At 42.5% G+C, this 19,800-nt stretch overlaps 1 protein-coding gene across 1 annotated transcript in view; it reads left to right on the top strand.

Annotated features, from left to right (window-relative positions):
• The window catches only part of atxn7 (ataxin 7), a 36,041-nt gene extending 18,301 nt beyond the window's left edge, over nt 1-17,740 (top strand). The window contains exons 6-13 of the mRNA XM_074619482.1: nt 7,295-7,586; nt 9,402-9,736; nt 11,008-11,090; nt 11,558-11,850; nt 12,409-12,598; nt 12,783-12,904; nt 13,016-14,207; nt 15,030-17,740. Coding sequence (XP_074475583.1) covers nt 7,295-7,586; nt 9,402-9,736; nt 11,008-11,090; nt 11,558-11,850; nt 12,409-12,598; nt 12,783-12,904; nt 13,016-14,207; nt 15,030-15,047 — 2,525 coding nt within the window. The 3' untranslated portion in view covers nt 15,048-17,740. The remainder of the gene's footprint in view (nt 1-7,294; nt 7,587-9,401; nt 9,737-11,007; nt 11,091-11,557; nt 11,851-12,408; nt 12,599-12,782; nt 12,905-13,015; nt 14,208-15,029) is intronic.
• Nucleotides 17,741-19,800: the final 2,060 nt, after the last annotated feature.

Raw genomic sequence — 19,800 nt, 5'->3', positions numbered from 1 at the left:
ATCCGAATACACGATTGATTGCTGAAATAATCGATAGCTGCAGCCCTACTTGTAAACTGGCTACTTGTGAAACAATCCAGTCGTACACGTCGTCTCTCAACTCCAACTCTAGTATTGCATCTCAAGTTGCTAATCGGACTGTAAACAATGAGTAGCGCATGGAAGAGGAAGTCTTGGCCCGGATATCCGTCGGCTACACCTGAACCCCACGAATATAGCCCCTTGCCCCCAGAGGCTTATCCGTCATCAGACCGATAGCCGATGGGTTCTGAGATTGACACCATGCACAGTTAGCTTTTAAGAGTTTCTGAATATTACAGATGGCCCCATACAAGAAGGGGGAGTGAACGTGGACAGTAGAGGAAGTAGATCAGTGAGGAAGGAATGTAACAAAATAGTCTTCATCTGTAGCAACCATGTACCACTTCAAGGCTGGTGGTGATATTTCACACATTAACGCACTCTGTGGTACAGTATCACTTCTCCCTCCGCCTTTGTATTCCCCCGCCACTTTTCTTTCTCCACACAGTAACCCGAGATGGGACGCCACAGACTTTGATTGATTTATTTATTTATTTAACTCACTGTCTCACTTGTGTGTGTGTGTGTTTACAATTCCCCTGTTAATATTTGATGTGGCTCTCTCGGTCTTCCTAGTAATGTACTTTTTTTAAACTCGCACAGCTGGGATCAGATTTCTGGTTCTGTTAATACTTCAGGGATGTGTGTGTATGTGTATTTCAGTACGTGGCTTTCCAATGCTCAGTATTAAAGCTGGATCTTTGACTAAAGTGCTAAAGTAAATGGATGAATTATAGATCTGTGATTAGACTGACTGCATCACTATGGATCTCTTTTAAACTTGACAGTGTTCACGGCAAGTTCACAAACGTCCACAGTTGCTCCCAAACTTGTTTCCTTGAAATGGTAGGCTGCATGTTAGAGTGACACTTACCATGTCCTGTCCTGTAGGGCTGTTTGTTTAAAGTATATTAGTCTCTGTGAATCAAATTTAAGAGGACAGGAATTGTGTTCGTGCGAGAAATCTGATGGCTTCAACCCTGATTAGCACCAGTTTTTGTCCCATCACTACACTCTCACTCCCTGCTTCTGATCACACATCTGATAGCATTCTCTTTCTTATAATTTGGGTCTTTTTTTGTCCTAAATGCATATCGGGTTTTTGTTGCTGTCAGTGGTGTGCCTTCCCCCATGAAGTGTGACAGTAATTACAGTTGTCATGGTCAGCCACAAGAGGGAGGTATAACGGCACATGGCTCCGAGAGGAACTGTCCTTGTTACTGTGTCAACAATATTCAAACAGAGGGCTCCTTCCACGCTGCTGACCAATATAGACTGATACAAGCCTATCTAGACTGGACTATTACTTATGACTGTTACAGTTGAGTTGTCAGACCTGCGAGGGGATTTTGATTTAGAAGTAGACAAACGTTGGAAGGCATTAAAGTGCCTATGAAGTAAAACGGCACTGACAACATCCCAGCAGGTGGCCGCTGTACATCTTTAACAGGGCGGTACTGTGAATGCTGACTGTACACAATCTTATGTATCTGATAGATTGATGCTGGATGAGCAGCTAATGGTGCCTTCCCTTGACTTCCATTCAAGTAGGAGTTGTAAGCACCGGAGTAGAGCTGCAGCTAATGATTATTTTCATTGAATGCAGGACTTTTATTTTTAACAGAGTGTTTTTTAAATCGTAGTATTAGTATTTTTAGTAAAAGGTCTTAGTACTTCTTCCTCCACTGGTATTGATCAATGACACTGCCTCAGTGGGTCTCTCCCTGCCTGCTCTTTCATCATCAGCGGTGAGTCCGAACCTCTCGTTGTCTCTCCGTCTCTACCAGCCTCCTCCTCTCTGCTTTTTAAAATAATCAGCTATAGACTGCTTCATTTTTGGAACAAGGTAACAGCTAAATCGATTGCTTAGTAAAGTTTTCTGCCGCTACGTACATGCGCATCATGCAAATTAGTCACAAACCGCACACATAAAAACCAGGCGCATGCACGAGATACGAGCACACAGAGCGAGCGTAAAAGCATCCTCGCGCTGGAGCATTTCTGCTCCGCGTGCACAAATGCGGTCCCACGAGCAGCAGGAATGGAATAGACAGTGGCTGATGTCGCCATCTCGTGCTATCGCATGAATGCGACCACGTGAAATTTTAACTTGCACACACGCATATGGTTAATTTATCTACATTTAGAAATCTTTTGGATCAATATGGTTTGCTCGTTGATTTAGTAACATTTTATGAAAAAACATGTCCGATTATTTTGTTTTTTTTCGATACTTTTGTCAATTATTACGGTTTATTGACTCACATAACCTTTTAGCTTAGGTTGTACAGATTTTAGGGATATGAAGCATTGCAGGAAACTCAAACAAATGACTTCACAATAAGTAATGATAACAATTATTTTTCCGATGTATCGATGAGTCCTTTAGTCTAGAAAATATCAGAAAATAGTTGAAAATGTTGAACACAGTTTCCCAGAGCCTAATGTGAAGTCTTCAGATATCTTGTTTTGTCTGACCTTCAGTCCAAAGTCCAAAGATTTATTCCATTTACTGCGATATAAAACGGAGAAGTTGTGGCAAATCCTCAAAATTGAGAGGCTGGAATCAGAGAATGTTTGTTTTTTTTCTTTGATAGATAACGTAAACGATTAATAGGATAGTTGGTGATTAATTTTTTTTGTCAATTGACTAATCGTTTCAGCTCCACACAGGAACAAGTCTAAATCTGGGTGAAATTCTTTGGCTGTGCGACTATACGTGGCCATACAGAGTAGAAGTGCTCTTGCTGTGATTTTCCTCCTGTCTCCCTCCCTCTGATGTCATTATAGGAAGACCCCATGTGGTGTTAACACGGGGCAGAGGCACTGATCTCAGCACCACTGAGATGGTCTCAATATGATTTTAGTGCGCTTCTTTGAGCCCTTCTGTCTCCCGTTAGGTGTTTGTGCTTCTCGGCTGAGGCTGATCCCAGCAGGGGTGACACTCACCGCAGAACAGGAAGCTGCGGGCTCGGCTGCCGTTTTATGCATTCACTTATGAACCCGTCGAACAAAGGCTTGTCTCCTCACAGCTCCTCACGCACACATTGCCTTGGCTGAACACACATTTTTAGATCATGCACCTTAAGCTTAGACAGCGAGGAAACTAACCATAGTTATTTTGACTAGAAGAACAGGGTTATTACTGCTATACAAATAGCTTACAGAGGCCGGGCCATGCAACGGCCTGAACATGATGTGTGTAGAGATGGTAGTAAGGCCTTCACACAGCCAGGGATTCCCCTCAGCACTGAGCCAACCGTTTGACAACTTGAAAGAGGATATTAAGGCTCCTCCTATTCCTTGTGTTGCTGTTTTTTGTTTTTTTTCCCCCCACATTTTTTCTTGACTTCTCTTTTATTCTGCCGCTGGTGTTGGCTCTCCCTTCTCTGTGTTTTGTGGACAGAGCACCGAGTGTCACGCTGGGGTTTCCTGGTGTGAGCTTGTGTGCAGGGTGTGCTGTTGACTGTGACCGGGACAGGACTAGACAGCAGGGGAAGGAAGGAGGGAGTGAAAGAGAGGCGGCTCAGTAGAGGGAGGGAAGATATCTGGAGTGTGTTGTGAATGGGTGCGTAGAGAGAGAGAGAGAGAGAGAGAGAAGAGAGAGAAGGCCCTTAGGTGAGAAGAGGGCACTCTTAAAAGGGAAATTGGAAGAAGGCTCTGCAGCTGGAAGGTGTGTGTTTTTGTGTGTGCTGGGGGCTGAGGGTAATAGGGAGTGGCAGCTCCGTGCATGCATGAGTGTTAGCACCCCTCCACTGTTTCTGCAGCAATAAGCTTGTTTGCAGATCACCTGCTGAGACTGAGCTGTGGCCTACGGCCCGGTTCCCTGCTACATCATGGAGTTAGCCCGCTTAAAGGTTAGCTAACCAGGCCCACACCTCACCACGTTGGCTAGCTGCCGACACAGACGCTCTCTATGAAAACCTGTTTGTCCTCCTTTGGCTGTATCTTCTTACATTCACTGTATGTTTGCTGGTAGTTTTTTTCCCATTCTTTGCTGTTTTGCTCATACATCAGTGTTGAAAAGAAGAGGGTCAAGTTAACCCTCCTTAGCTCATCAGCTGACACCTCTCTCTCTCTCTCTCTCTCTCTCTCTCTCTCTCTCTCTCTCTCTCTCTCTCTCTCTCTCTCTCTCTCTCTCTCTCTCTCTCTCTCTCTCTCTCTCTCTCTCTCTCTCTCTCTCTCTCTCTCTCTCTCTCTCTCTCTCTCTCTCTCTCTCTCTCTCTCTCTCTCTCTCTCTCTCTCTCTCTCTCTCTCTCTCTCTCTCTCTCTCTCTCTCTCTCTCTCTCCTTTGACTTTGGATTCACATGAAGGTGCCCCCCTTGTCACTTTCGTCCGCTAGCAAACAACATAAAAATGCCTAAAAGCTGCTGTGTGGTGGGATGCACTACCAACATGGTAAAAAAAAAAAAAAACTAAGTATTTATAAGCTGCTGAACCTAAAAACTGAGCCTTTTTAAGAAGACCAAAGTGAGGCATCAGCAGGAAGAATGGGAATACTGTGAGCTCCAGAGTATTGCTGGGCGATATAGCTCATAAATGATATCTTGTATTCTTTTAGGCTATATCGTGATATGCGATATATATCTCAATATTTTCATATATTCCTTAAAATAACATTACGATTCAGCCGTTTGATGCGTCATATCGCCGTGATCATTCTAGCAAACCAATATGAACAGTCTGAGGTGGCGTATTGTCAGATTGAAGTCAGATTGGTCTTTGGTTGTATTTATATTAAGTTTGACTAAATACAGTCTGCATGACTGACTAACTTACTGTCTCTCTGAATTTATGTCACATTCACTGGAAGATCACTTTTATCTTGAAGTCACACTCTTAACATAAAGCCTAGTATATACACGTACCGCATAACAACATGGGGGTTAGTTTGACCGTCTTTTTTCGTAGAGGAGGCTGGTATCTTCCTTCAACTTTTCCAACATCAACACGTATAAACTCGCTTTGGCGTTTCACTTCTTCCGCTCTCTCCAGGCTCTTTCCCTGTTCGCTGCTTCCCACCAGATGCAAAAAAACACACGCCCCATACACACATCCATGCTCATTCGCCACACACTCTTGCACAGAAGTGTGTGTCACTCAGCTAAAAAATTACGTGACAATTAATATTTGTACTTGATGTTCGCGATATAGTAATTTTCGACATCCCCCGTAGAACAAGCCGCAATACATTGAGTATATTCAATATATCACCCACCCTTAATCCTGACACCAAGTATGCCTATGTGTGCAGCAAGCATTTTGTCCAAATGTCAGTTTTAGGCTCACTATATCTCTGTAAGTTAATCTAAAGCATTTTGACAGTATGCAACTCCTGTTATAGTGGAATGTGGATAAACAGTATTATATTTGCAAGTGCCTTAATTAACTAAATACAGTAGCTTACTAACACATTGCTAACATTAGATCGCTAACAGCTAACTTGTCCCATCATCATTTTAATTATCAACTGCACCCCTGGTAGACATAAGGTGTATACTGTATATAGGGTGCTGAAATAATCCTTTGACATGCTGAAATCTGTCGCATCAGTTGCATATTGTGGCGCCGATTGTTTTCCCCTCCGGTGGGCGTGGTTTTCAGAGTATGACGCTTTGCGCTCTGTCTCTGTGTGTCGCTCGCTCTCTCTCTCTCCACTTATGGTCATAGCAGCAGGAGTGTCTGTCTGTATGACCCCTCAGTGATCCCAGAGGGTCAATTATATCTGTTAGGGAGCCTGGCCAAGATTCGAGACTTTGGTGCAAGTTGCAGTAACTTCCGAGGTAGCCGTCCTGCCTTTTTCTTGGGTAGTTTCTGCTGAAATGCGTCTCTGTTGTGAAACTGTCGTGATAATGTCAATGAAATGATTTTGAGTGTGCTATTTCACTGTTGTATGCTGTTACTAAAAATAGCAAGAGCTTTCTTTGAAACCCTTCTGTGATTATTGTTGCTGCACAGACAAGAGAACAATATTTGATGATGTTTGGAAACCATTGTGTACTTCAGTTGTTTTTTTATCTGAGGAAAAGATATTTAGTTTTGGATGCAAGCACTCATTGATGAGCATTTCTTTCCCCCCCTTCCTTCTATTTTTGTCTTTCCATCCACATCTCCGTGTCACCCCAACCCCTTTCTGCTGTCATACTGCCTTTTATCAGTTTGCACAGTAGCTGTTCTTAGAAGCTCAGGAAATGAAGTTCTTGACCTGATGGCTGCTTCTATTTCAGGCAGAGTTGGCATGAATCACAAATGCTGCTTATTTGTTGTCGAGGTAACCTGCTCACTACTGTCAGAGGAGGGTTTCTATGTTCCCATGTGTCTCGCTTTTTCTCCTGACTTGTGGAAGCAATAATTGCCACATGTACCCATATTAGGGCTGTCAATCGATTAAAATATTAATCGCGATTAAGCGCCTGATTGTCCACAGTTAATCGCAAATTAATTGCACATTTTGTATCTGTTCAAAATGTACCTTAAAGGGAGATTTGTCAAGTATTTAATACTCTTATCAACATGGGAGTGGGCAAATATACTTGCTTTATGCAAATGTATGTATATATTTATTATTGGAAGTCAATTAACAACACAAAACATTGACAGATATAGTCCATAAACCCTCACAGGTACTGCATTTAGTATAAAGAAATGTGCTCAAATCATAACATGGCAAACTCCAGCCCAACAGGCAACAACAGCTGTCAGTGTGTCAGTGTGCTGACTTGACTATGACTTGCCCCAAACTGCATGTGATGATCATAAAGTGGGCATGTCTGTAAAGGGGAGACTCGTGGGTACCCATAGAACCCGTTTTCATTCACATATCTTGAGGTCAGAGATCAAGGGACCCCTTTGAAAATGGCCATGCCAGTTTTTCCTCGCCAAAATTTTGCGTAAGTTTGAATCATTATTTAACCTCCTTTGTGACAAGCTAGTATGACATGGATTCCTTAGGTTTTCTAGTTTCATATAATGCCAGCATCTTCACTCTAGCTAAAATTGAGCCTGCTACAACCTTAACATTGTAAGTTGCGTTAAAGAAATTAGTGGCGTTAAAACAAATCTGCGTTATAATCGTGTTAACTTTGACAGCCCTAACCCATATACATTAGTCTGTTATAGTGTTGTGTCAAAGCTTTGTGACGCTTCATCCTGATCATCTAATTGAGTTAATTATTATGTTTTAACGTCCAGCCTCATTTCCCTGTCCCTCCAGAGAGAAGACACAGTTCGGCCATGAAGCCAGCCTCCACCTCGCCCTTCCCCGTATCGGGCAGGAACCGGAGCAGCGGCAGCGGACTTGGCCCGGGGCTGGGCTCGGGGTCTGTAGCTGGAGTGGCGAGTGGAAGCATCCTTAGCCGAACTTCCGCCGCTGCATCCAGCTTATCGTCCTCTTCAGCGTCCTCCGCATCCAATCCCAAACTCCTCAAACCAGCCAAAGAGAAGCTGCCAGGCATTCAGCGAAGAACCCCCTTTGCATCTTTCAGGCCGCCCCAGCTGGACAAGATGTAAGTTTCACTGTTTAACATTTGCAGTACGGTGTGTTGCTAGGGTTGTGCAATTTGCCGATATACACCAAGACTAGGGCTGAACAATTAATGGTTTTTATATCAAAATAGCGATTTAAAAGTTTAAGCCAGCGATTGTTAATTTTTCTGACTTTAATAACAGAGGAACACTTCGCACATCTGTTTCATGAGACAGGTGCGTAGAAGAGGGACGAGTAGATAAACAGTTGCAAACAGACTCCCACACACTGTCTAACTTGCAATTATACTTTTATTTGCGACTTTTCGGTGCTCGACCGTCATCAGGCAGACGATTATTGACAATGAGAAGTCATCTTATACACCGATCAGCCATAACATAAAGAGAACTGACAGGGGAAGTGAATAGCATTGATTATCTTGTTAAAATGGCATCTGGCAGTGGCTGGGATATATCAGACAGCAAGTGAACATTTTGAACTTTGTGTTGGAAGCAGAAAAAAATTGGCAAGCGTGAGGATGTGAGCGACTTTGACAAGGACCAAATTGTGACGGCTAGACGACTGGGTCAGAGCATCTCCAAAACTGCAGCTCTTGTGGGATGTTCCCGGTCTGCAGCGGTCAGGACCTAACAAAAGTGGTCCAAGGAAGGAAAACTGGTGAACCGGCGACAGGGTCAGACCCAAGGCTCATTGATGCACGTGGGGAGCGAAGGCTGGCCCGTGTTGTCCGATCCAATATAAGAGCTACTGTAGCTCAAATCGCTGAAAAAGTTGATGCTGGTTCCGATAGAAAGGTGTCAGAACACACAGTGCAATGGCAGTTTGTTGTGTATGGGGCTGCGTAGCCACAGACCGGTCAGGGTGCCCATGCTGACCTAATGTTTTGACTGATCGGTGTAATATGGAGAGGCTGTAAAGTCTGGAACCAATCACATTCCCCAAGTGCGATAGAAGGCATTAATACCAAACATCAATTAACTATATAACCGTCTCTAATATCGTACACAGAGCTAGAAATCTGTATTCAAACAGTCAAAAATGTACACCAATATTCTTATATTGGCCGATTACTTTAAAATGAATGCTTAAAGATCCAAAGGATAAACTGCACGCTCAGAAAGAAACATGTTCAAATATTTCAGCTTACATTTGTCGATGAACCTGTAGGGATACATATGCATAGCAAGTGAATAAACCTAAAGAACACCTCCATAATAAGTACAACAAGGCCTCACAATTAAAAAGAAAAGCTTAAGCGTAGGTTTGGATCATTATTTAACCTCTTATGCGACAAGCTACTATGACATGGTACCAATAGATTCCTTAGGTTATGATACCAGTATCTTCACTCTAGCTTTAAGACTAAGCCCACTACATCCTCCAAAATATCGATTGCGTTAATGCGTTAAAGAAATTAGTGGCGTTAAAACAATTTTTGAGTTAACACGTTATCGCATTAACTTTGACAGCCCCAGTGTGTACATTTACACTCGGCCAAAGATAGCTTTGTGGAGGAAGAAACACCAGTCAACTTGTGTTTGAAATGTTTGTACTCATTTAACAGGCTGCAGTCTAAATCATGAAGAGTTGTACCAGGATCTGTGTTCAGGATCCGTCAGAGAAAGATGTATTTTGACACCTGTTTTTGTTGTTGTTGTTTTTTTAACCTGAGTCTTTGATAAATGATGGATCATATTAGATTTATGTTTTGTCCTCCCAGCCCCCTCCATACGTGCACATCTGTCTCTTACCATGCGTTTCTCACCGGCTCCGTGTTTCTAACTCTCAGCTTCCTCCTTGCTGCCCTCTTCATCTCTGTAACCTTCTCTTCCAGCCTCACCCCGGCTGTCAAGGTGGAGAAGATGCATCTGAGGGTGGACTCGTCAGCTAAGCTGGTGCAGGCCCCGTCTGCCCCAGCCACCACCCCATCCTCCTCTACATCCTCCTCTAGCACCACTGTGAGCTCCAACACTACCACCATCACCACCTCCTCCTCCTCATCATCAGCCCTTAAACCAGGCCTTAACTGTCCCTCCATACCAAAGCCTCCATTACTGGCCCCGGGTCAGATTCCCAACGGCAAGGGCCACGTGTCAGTCCTCTCAGACAAGAAGCAGGACAGCAGCAGCAGTGCCAGTAGCAGACGCCACATTAACAAGAAAGTGACAGGTCAGTTGGAGGGGAAATGGATGGAAACCACTGTTCTAGTTTTGTGCTGTCAATATTTGTATTGTCAGTTCTGATTCACCAATTCAGTTTAGATTATGACCTACAGTATTTTTATACTCATTTAGGGCTGCAACTAACCATTATTTTCATTGTCGATTAATCTGTTGATTATTTTCTCAATTAATCGATTAGTTGTTTGGTCTATAAAATGGTGAAAAATGGCGATCAGTGTTTCCCAAAGCCCAAGACAACGTCCTCAAATGTAGAGCTGCAATGATTAATAGATTATTGGTCAACTATTAAAATATCGATTAATTGGTTTGAGTACATTTTTAAAGAAAAATAAGTCAAAATTCTCTGATTCTAGCTTCTTAAATGTGAATATTTTCTGTTTTCTTTACTCCTCTATGACGGTAAACTGAATATCTTTGAGTTGTAGACAAAACAAAGACATTTGAGGACGTCATCTTGGGCTTTGGGAAACAATGATCAACATTTTTCACCATTTTTTGACATTTTATAGACCAAACAACTAATCAAGTAATCGAGAAAATAATCAAAAGATTAATCAACAATGAAAATAACTGTTAGTTGCAGCCCGACTCAAATGTCTTGTTTTGTCTGCAACTCAAAGATATTCAGTTTACTGTCATAGAGGAGTAAAGAAACGAGAAAATATTCATTTTTAAGAAGCTGGAATCAGAGAATTCTGACTTTTTTTTTCTTAAAAAAATACTCAAACCGATTTAATCAATTATCAAAATAGTTGGCAACTAATTTAATAGTTGACAACTAATCGATTAATCAATTAATCGTTGCAGCTCTAGTCATACATTAAAAATAATGGTTTGTTTTCTCTAGTCTTGCGTAGTCCATTTCATAATATGGAATGGATTAATTAACTATCATTGAAAGACCATACACAATACCTGATCTTGATATGAAATCCCCTCGTGTAAAGACCTGACATTAGTAATCCATTTCTTTGATCGAAAAAGGACACGATCAACAACATCGTAAACATCAACTCTGAAAGTCACCAGCTAGAACAACTGCCTGTCTTCACAACTTCACATACATCAGCTTAAAAGGCTAAGGCGAATAGTTTACATAACACAGCTCACAGTTAGTGAAGAAAGTTCCCAGAGCAGGTGATTTGTCACAATGCATGTAAATAACAATTTTCTTCTCCCTCACTCCTCTCCTCTCCTCTCCTCTCCTCTCCTCTCCTCTCCTCTCCTCTCCTCTCCTCTCCTCTCCTGTGCCTTCAGAACGTGAGTTCAATGCAGATATCCATTGTGGCGTTGTGGATATGACAGCTCGGAAACCATGCACAAGATCCCTAACATGCAAGGTAACCAGTCTCTCTGCTTTGTGCCGAACATTCAAAACTTTTGACATTTGGAGATGTATGCAGAAATATTCAAATACATCATTTTTAGAATAGGCGAAAATAACACATTTATACTGCATTTAAAAAGAAAAGAAAAAAACTGTTTTTTGCTCCAAACGGCATGTGATTATCATAAAGTGGGCACGTCTGTAAATGGGAGACTCGTGGGTACCCATAGAACTCATTTTCATTCAGATATCTTGATGTCAGAGGTCAAGGGAACCCTTTGAAAATAGCCATGCCAGTTTTTCCCTCGCCAAAATTTAGCAAAACGTTGGAGCATTATATAGCTTCTTTCCCGATAAGCTGACATGACCTGGTTGCAATCTGTTTCTAATCCTCACTATGTGGAGGATGAAACAGTTTTTTGGACATACACTTGTTGAAGCAAGTTGTTCTGACCTTTGACCTTTCTAATGTCCCACCAGACACATTCCTTAAGCCAGCGGAGGGCAGTGCCAGGGCGGAGGAAACGCTTTGACACGTTGCTGGCGGAGCACAAGAACAGAACAAGGGAGAAGGAGAAGGAGAAGGAGAAGGAGAGAGACCTCCACCAACCCCATTCCCAGCAAAACCCCTCTCTCAGGGACCCACACACCTCCTCCCACCTCGCCGCTGCCCATGACGCCCACCAGGTCGCTCATGGCAACGGCCCCGCCCCAGAAGCCACTAAGCCTTTGCCACTCGGCAAGCCTAAATTTCACAGCCCTGGTCTTCCACGGTACGTCCTGCTGCAGATCTGTTCTTGTATTTTGTCTTGTCTTGTATGTATGTATCGCTTCTAGGGCTGAAACTTACGATCATTTTCATTGTCAATTATTTTCTTGATTAATTGATTAGTTGTTTGGTCTATAAAATGTCAGAAAATAGTAAAAACTGTCGATCAGTGTTTCCCAAAACCCAAGATGATGTCATCAAATTTCTTGTTTTGTCCACAACTCAAACATATTTAGTTTACAGTCATAGATGAGTAAAGAAATCAGAAAATATTCACATTTAAGAAGCTGGTGTCAGAGAATTGTTCTTTTTTTTCTTAAAAAAAAATACTCCAGTCGATCATCAAAATAGTTGCAGATTAATTTAATAGTCGGCAACTAAACAATTAATTCTTGCAGCTCTAATTGAGTGTAGCAACACCCGACAAACTAGCTTTTATCGGGAGACGAGAGGTGAAACAAACCGTTAAAATTGAGCATTTGACACATTTTGTATGGTTCTCTGAAACAGTTTTTATGATTAAGGTGAAAATGACCAGCCACCCTATCTATCTGTCCATCAGACTAAACAGCAGTCACGGAGGTGGTACCCCCGGAGACCCTGCAGTAGTCCACGAGTCACCACACCATGCCCAGACTACCCCCGATGGGCTTTCCCGACCCTCCAGTGACGAGGGCGAGAACGAGGAGCGGGAGGACAGCGCTGACAAACTGGACTGTCACTATTCAGGTTATCACCCTCGACCGGCAGCTGTAAGTGCACCCGACCATCACTGGTCTCTGATCAGCCATAGACAACTTTTCTTCTTGTTAACACTACGAAGGATTGTAGATTTTCAAAAGACAATCCATTATTTGTTTCTGATTTCACAGTTTTCAGAGTTTTTTTACAATTGATTTACAGCATACTGATCATTTGTACCCTTTCTGTTCCCAGTACTGTACATTCGGAAGTCGACTGTTTGGGAGAAGCTGTTACTCTTTTGACCGGCGATGGGACAGAGTGCGATGTGCCCTAACCACAATGATGGACAAGCACGTCAACTCTCAGATGTGGAAGTAAGTTGGTTCAACTCACTCACATAATAATTAGCCTCCTTGTATTTTATGGTTAGCATACTTGGCTTATTAAAAGTCATAGCTAATGAAATATATTATTCCTTGTTGCAGGAAAATCCCCTTGGCCTTGGAGAACTCCTCCTCCGTTGCACCTACGCATAGGACAAGCACAAATTCCCACGGTAGCACTCCCTCTTCAGGCTTCCTGGGCCCCCCTGCCACCTTGCCCCAGACTCCTTATAGCCAATCCTACGAGGGCAAGTCCGTGCTCTCCTATGGGACCACCTTAAATGCCCGCAGCTCCCCACAGGGCGGGGCTGAGCACCCGGCCTACGGCATTACGCAGGCCCGACAAGTGTCTTCGTCGCCGCAGATGCCTTCAGCCCACTCGTCCTCATCCTCTTCTTCTTCAGCTCCTTCCCTAGCCTCAGGCCGGGCGCTTAAGTCCCGTTCCTCCAGCAGCAGCACTACCAAGTCGTCAGCATCCTTCAGGCCTAAGGAGATCTCCTCTGGCCTCTCCACACCTGTCATCCCCAACTCCATTGGTGGGGGCGGCGTTGGAGCCAACAGTAACAGTAGCAACACTAGCTTCAGCTCGGGGAAGAAGAGGAAGAACAGCTCTATACTCTCTTCATCCCATGGCCCCTCTGAATCCTCCTCTACTAATGCCAACTACTCCTCCTCCTCCTCCACTTTCAAGAAGAACTGTGCGAATGTCGGCAGCTCAGGGAGCACCTACCACCACGGCTCATTAGGTCCTTCATCCTCATCGTCATTATCTTCCTCCCACAGCGGAGTCCACAGCGTGGGGCTTAACTGTGGCCCCACCGTGCGGACCAACTCACTCAGCCTCAAGGCCGAGCCTTCTGGAGGTTCGGCGGGCGGCTCTTCGGGGCCGCAAGCACGAGGTCCTCCCTCGGGCAGCCCTGCAGAATCCATCAAGCGCATGAGCGTGGTGATGAACAGCAGTGACTCCACCCTTTCCCTGGGGCCCTTTGTCCACCACCAGTCCTCATCCTCATCTGACCACCACACCAACTTCAGCCACCACTCCTCAGATGGGCGCCTGGAGGGCAAGAAGCGCAAAAGCTCTCCTGCCTCCAGCGGCATTAACAGTGGGGGTGGGGGGGGAGGAGTGCTCGGAGGAGGAGGAGGGGTAGGGGGAGGGGGAGGAGGGGTAGGGGGACCTGGACCAGGTAGACCCAAAGTGGCCAAGTCACCTGCCATTAACAACATCCACGGGAAGCATGGGCGGAGCATTCCAGGGACACCAGGGCTACCCAACAACTCCCATTTACATCAGGTGGGTTTCCTACCGGACCAATCAGGATGCATTTTCATTTCAAAAGTGGAGATAAATGTTTCATCTCGGCTCGGTTTTGTTCAAGGTCGTGTCGAGGAAGTAACCCACAAATTGCGAAAACGTGAAACTCGCTGCCCGACGACCTTTCCTGACCTCAACCATCTTGCAACTTGTGGGTTACCTTCTAGACACTATCTTTATTGAAGTGTCCTAGTAAGCCGTGGCAGTGAGTCAGCATGTACAATGCAAAGACCCTTAAACCAGCTAAAAGGAATTCAGCCGTCATTAATTTTATTAGTTACGTCTGTACTTTTCAGTAGCTGCCTCGTGTATTTCCCCTTTGTATCCCCACCTCATCAATAAAACAGTCCCATCCGGTCTACCCTCTGTTCCCCGCATTTTGGGGAAACTCTCGCGAGATGGTTAAAGTTAGGCATTGGTCTTGAATAGTTAAGGTTAGGCTAGGTTGTCAGGCAGCGAAACTCACAACCCTCTGTTCCACCAGCTTCTGTAGCGCAACACAATCTCTCATTCAGCGTTTCTATCATAGGTCTCTCTGAAAAAGATTTGTTCCAAGGATTTACTTTCCATATTCTAAGACAAAATTGACATCCACTACAACACTTGCTTTAAGACATTGGAACATTTGTGATTTTAACTATTGTTTTACACCTTGGTTTAATGAGGTTAAGGTTTTTCTACGAGGATAATTTTTACTGATTAAAAACAGTTAATATTTTAGCAGAGAACTAGAATACTAAACAAGCTACTTAACAGCCATTTTAACATTGATTTTTTTTTTTCTTCTTCCTCTTCCCCCAGCCAAAGGCTCGTCCCTGACAGCGGTGTCCGGCTTCTGTGTATGGAACCGGCAGGCGGACGGGGAAAAGTCCGGAGCAGTCCGCATACTGCTCCGGGCTGCACGAGGCCTTCTAAAATCAAACCCACATTACTCTCAGCTTCCCACAATCCTCAGGGTGGAGATGATCTGGACTGCCCAGTGAAGTCAATGTGGTCCTTACTATTTCTCCCAAAGCCATGTGTGTTTGTGAGTGTGTGTGAGTGTGTGTGTGTTGGGGTGGGGGGGGTGCGATGGCACAGCGTGGAGTGCCAGGGGTCTAATGAGCGAGCCAATGACCCCCCACGCAAGTGTTGTCCCAGTATTCTGAGAGGTCTTCCTGTCTTGAAGTAGGAGGAACAATAGCAACAGCCATGGGTCTCTTGAGCTGCGGTTCAAAGCTCATCGGGTTCAGGTTAAGGGCTGCCGCAACAAGCCGCCATGACGCTGAGCGACTGGGGAGACAACAAGCCGATCTCTTCCGCGTTTGTTAAAAGAATGAGTGTGCGAATGTGCGTGCGTGTGTACGAGTATTTTTCTCATGTCAGATTCTGCTGGACTACTGGAATTTCCAACTTAATTACACCCCCAGCGCCTGATCTCAGAAGCCTTGGAAGGAGAGCAGGAGGAGCAGCAAACTGTTACTTGCAACACCTTAAACAACACACAATCACCTTGTTGTTTCACTTTTCGTTAAGTCTGACTCTCTCTGGCGACACGTTTTGCGTAAACCTCGGATTACACACAGTAGCCTGAGAAGGAGCCCGTAGGGACGGTCTGGTCAATTCTTTTATTACCCAGAATAATTATGCAAGTGTTACCTTTTTATGATTTCTTATGAGCTTTTTACACTGAACTACAAAGAGTCTTTGTAGACGTGGTGAAGACAGTTGTGCTTTCAAATGTGAAAAGGACGCCTGATGTGCCCATTCGATTGAATCTTTTGTCAGAGAGATAACTTGGTCTTGAGGACACCTGTTAATTTTCTGAATCTCTTCATTGTGCAAAACGATCGCCACAGTAGACCTACCCCCGACTGTGAACAGCACTAAATAACTACTTTCTCCACAGGCACTGCTTAGTTGTCCACAAAGCTAGCCAAAAGCTGCTACCAGCTTTGCCAACTACTTTTTTTTTTAACTAAAAGGTGGGCGGTCTTGCTCATGAAGCGGTGATAGTGCATTGCCTGTGTGGATATGAAGAAAAATCTGTGCAAACCGTATTGTTATTGCCACAACTTACCTACTTTTTACCCATACAGCTCTGTGAAATCCACAGCTGTTGTGGGCAGATGTGAATTGTCATGTTTATTTTTTTCCTACATAGGGAATCAGGTATGGTACGTCTTAACTGGAGCAAACTTTATGCACGTCACCTGTCTTCTGTGGGTTTGATTGTCCCTCCTGTGTGTGTAAAACCACTACCCAAGCTCTGGGTGTTACAGTTTCAATGCCTCACCGTAACATTATGTTGGTGCGTGTGTTGAGGAAAGATTTGTCATAGAATGGATAACCAGGCATTATACTCTATTCCTTTGTCAAAAATGGAGTCTTAAAAATCAGGCAATACTTGCCCATCTCGTCGGGATGTTTGCGTATTTTGAGTGGTCTCGAGTGGGTTTTATGGTGCGAGATTCATGGAGATGGCTTCACGGGACATATTTAAACTTTTGGCAACACCTGTTGATTTATGGAACCTCCACTGATGTCAGTGTGGAAAAGTAGAGGAGACAATTTTTAAAAAAAAAGATTCTTAATTTAGCTTTTTTTTTTTTTTCTCGTAGCCTAATGTATCAAAACAAGTATTGAAGTATCCCTATTTGAGAATACATATTTTGTTAAATTGTACATAGTGAAATGTGTATTTTTGCACAGGCAGTTTTCGTACACGCTGAATTTTTGGTACAATTTGAAAAAAAAGTCATTATTTATTTAGTAAAAAAAAAAAAAAGATGACAAGTCAGAGAACTTGATTATTTGAAGTGGTTCACTGCCAAGTCTATATAATGCAATACGCCTATATGTAGAAGCTGAAGCATCTCATGAATCGTGTACTGAGATCCTTTAAGGAACAAAGGTGAAGTGTTGCCACTGTAGCATGCGTCTGTATGACAGAGATTACCTTTATTCACTTTTCAAGGTCTCAATCACATGTGCTTTTACAAGACATTTTACGTTGCCTAACTATGAATCGCCACGACGACGACAAAAAAAAAATTACTATATGACCCAATTAGCCTGTGATTTTGAAACGTCCTGCAGGCTTGAAGCTGTGCCCGTTGTCTAAACAGTTTCCATGGACTCTTCAGTCATACACTTTGTAGACCTTAAACCACATTTCACAATTGAAAAACACTTCTTTTATAAAAGGCTGAAGGGACTTAAAGCAATCATTGCAAGGAAGATGAACACTTCAAACAGTCCAACTGCTTGCATCATCGTTGCCAAACAAGTAATTTGAATCACCGCTTTTAAATAAATAAGTTTGCAGCTTTTAAAAGAAAATATCAAATTAAGAAAGTGCCTGAATTTGTTTCACCCTGACTGTTTGAGGACAGTATTCTTTGGGTTGTTTTACCTTACTTGAATGTTCGAAGTGTTTAGGCGTTTGCTTTTAAATCTGCCTATGAACCCTAAATATGGTAAAACCTGAGCTTGTCAGCGGCCCAGTCTGAAACACTTTAGTGTTGTGTTGTTGCTTTTTTTTTGGGAGGGAGGGAAGGGAGGGGTATCCAAGTTTTCCAGACAAAACGTGGAGATTTTGTTAGCCTCAGTGTGTGGCTTACGCACCCTCTGGTTTACTAGGATTTTTACGTAGAACCCTTCGATCAAGTGTTTTGTTTACCCTCAAACTCCACTGACATCTTGGCATTGTTTCCAATAGATGGAAACATTGCGAGGATGTTTTTTTACTAGCACCATAGACTTGGAATGTGAAAGTGAAAGAGAATACAGCTCGTGTTTGGGAGGAGAAAATAAATCCACCATTCATACTATGTAAAAGCGTGTATAGATTTTTTTTTTTTTGTATACATTATCAAAATCATTTTCAGCTGGACTTATGTATTGGCTGCTATGTAATTCATGAACAAAACATAGGTTAGAATTAATATTTAAAGAAAAAAGATTGTATAGTATATTTGTTTTGTAACAGGTTTCTGTAAATAAAATAATTTATACTGCTATTTATATGAAATGATGTCTCTGCCTCTTTCCTACAATAAACTAGAATTACCGCTTCATGGTTGTATGCCTCTGCAACCAGTGAAGTTGCAGTTTACATCCATGTCTGTCCAAAATGTCATCACTTCATTTTATCCTAGTAGACATTTGTGTGAAATTGTCATAATTAGCTAATTAATTCTAGAGTTATCGTCAAAATTGTGTTTTGTCAGGTCACATTGACCTTGACTTTTGACCACCAAATTCGAATCACTTAATCTTCGAGTCCAAGTGGACGTTTGTGCCAGATGTAATGAAATTCCCTCCAAACGTTCCTGAGATATCGCTTTAACAAAAATGGGATGGACATTAGGTCACCCTTCACTACCAAAACCGAATCAAGGACAGACCTACAATATGGACGAGGGAAAAAAGTCATAGTATAGTATGTCAAAAAAAGTCCTTAAAAGTCATATAGCATGTCGACATACTATACTATGACTTATTTTTTCAACACTGTACTATGACTTTTTTATTTTTCGACATACTATGCTATGACTTTTTTTTTGACATACTATACTATGACCTTTTTTTATTTTTCGACTGACTTTATTTTGACATACTATGACTTACTTATTTTTTCAAATACTATAAGATTTGATTTTTTTTCACTAAACTAAAAACTGACTTAATTTTTTGAGAAACTATACTATGCCTTTTTCGACAGACTGTCATATTTTAGTTTGGTGAAAAAAAAGTCATTGTATGTGGAAAAATGTGGAACAATAAAAAAGTCAGTATAGGAAAAAGTCATAGTATAGTATGTCGAATAACTAAAAAAGTCATGGTATAGTATGTTTAAAAAGTCATAGTATAATATGTCAAAAAAATAAAAAAGTTATAGTACATTATGTCGAAAAAATTCGTAGTAGTATGTTGAAAAAAACAAGTCATAAAAATTTAAAAAAGTCAGTGTAGGATGTGGAAAATTAAAAAAGTCATATAGTATGTCGAAAAATCTCATAAAAAAGTCAGTGTATGTCGTATAGTATGGTTGGAATACTGGAGTTTGTGGGTTCGATCCTTATGTGTCACAGTCTGTTTTCAGGTCTAACTTCTAATGACCAAGTCAAATATACCAAGAGAACAGGCCCAAGTGCGTGTGGCATTGGTTGCTTGGTTGCTAAGTTCTCGGTTCTGGCTGCGGCAGAGCAGGGTTGGATCCCCACCCTCACATTGATGCCCGGTGCCCGACAGTGGAGTGAGACGAGCGTCTCCTCCCAGGGTTTACCAGAGATACAACTGGGGGGTTATGCAACAGAAATTGATATGACATACTGACCTTTTTTAATGAAATTTTTCAACATAGTATGACTTCTTTTTATGAGATTTTTCGACAAACTATACCATGACTTTTTCCACAAAATTTTTCGACATACTATATGACTTTTTTTAATGACATTTTTCGACATGCTACTATGACTTCTTATGAAATTTTTCGACATACTTTACTATGACCTTTGTTTCTGAAATCTTTTGACATGCTATGACTTTTTTTATGAAATATTTGGACATACTATGACTTTTTTCCACC

The sequence above is a fragment of the Sebastes fasciatus genome, chromosome 1, assembly GCF_043250625.1.
Source record: "Sebastes fasciatus isolate fSebFas1 chromosome 1, fSebFas1.pri, whole genome shotgun sequence".
Lineage (NCBI taxonomy): Eukaryota > Metazoa > Chordata > Actinopteri > Perciformes > Sebastidae > Sebastes > Sebastes fasciatus.
The sequence above is the reverse complement of the archived record's forward strand: the minus strand, read 5'-3'. Positions and strand labels throughout refer to the sequence as shown.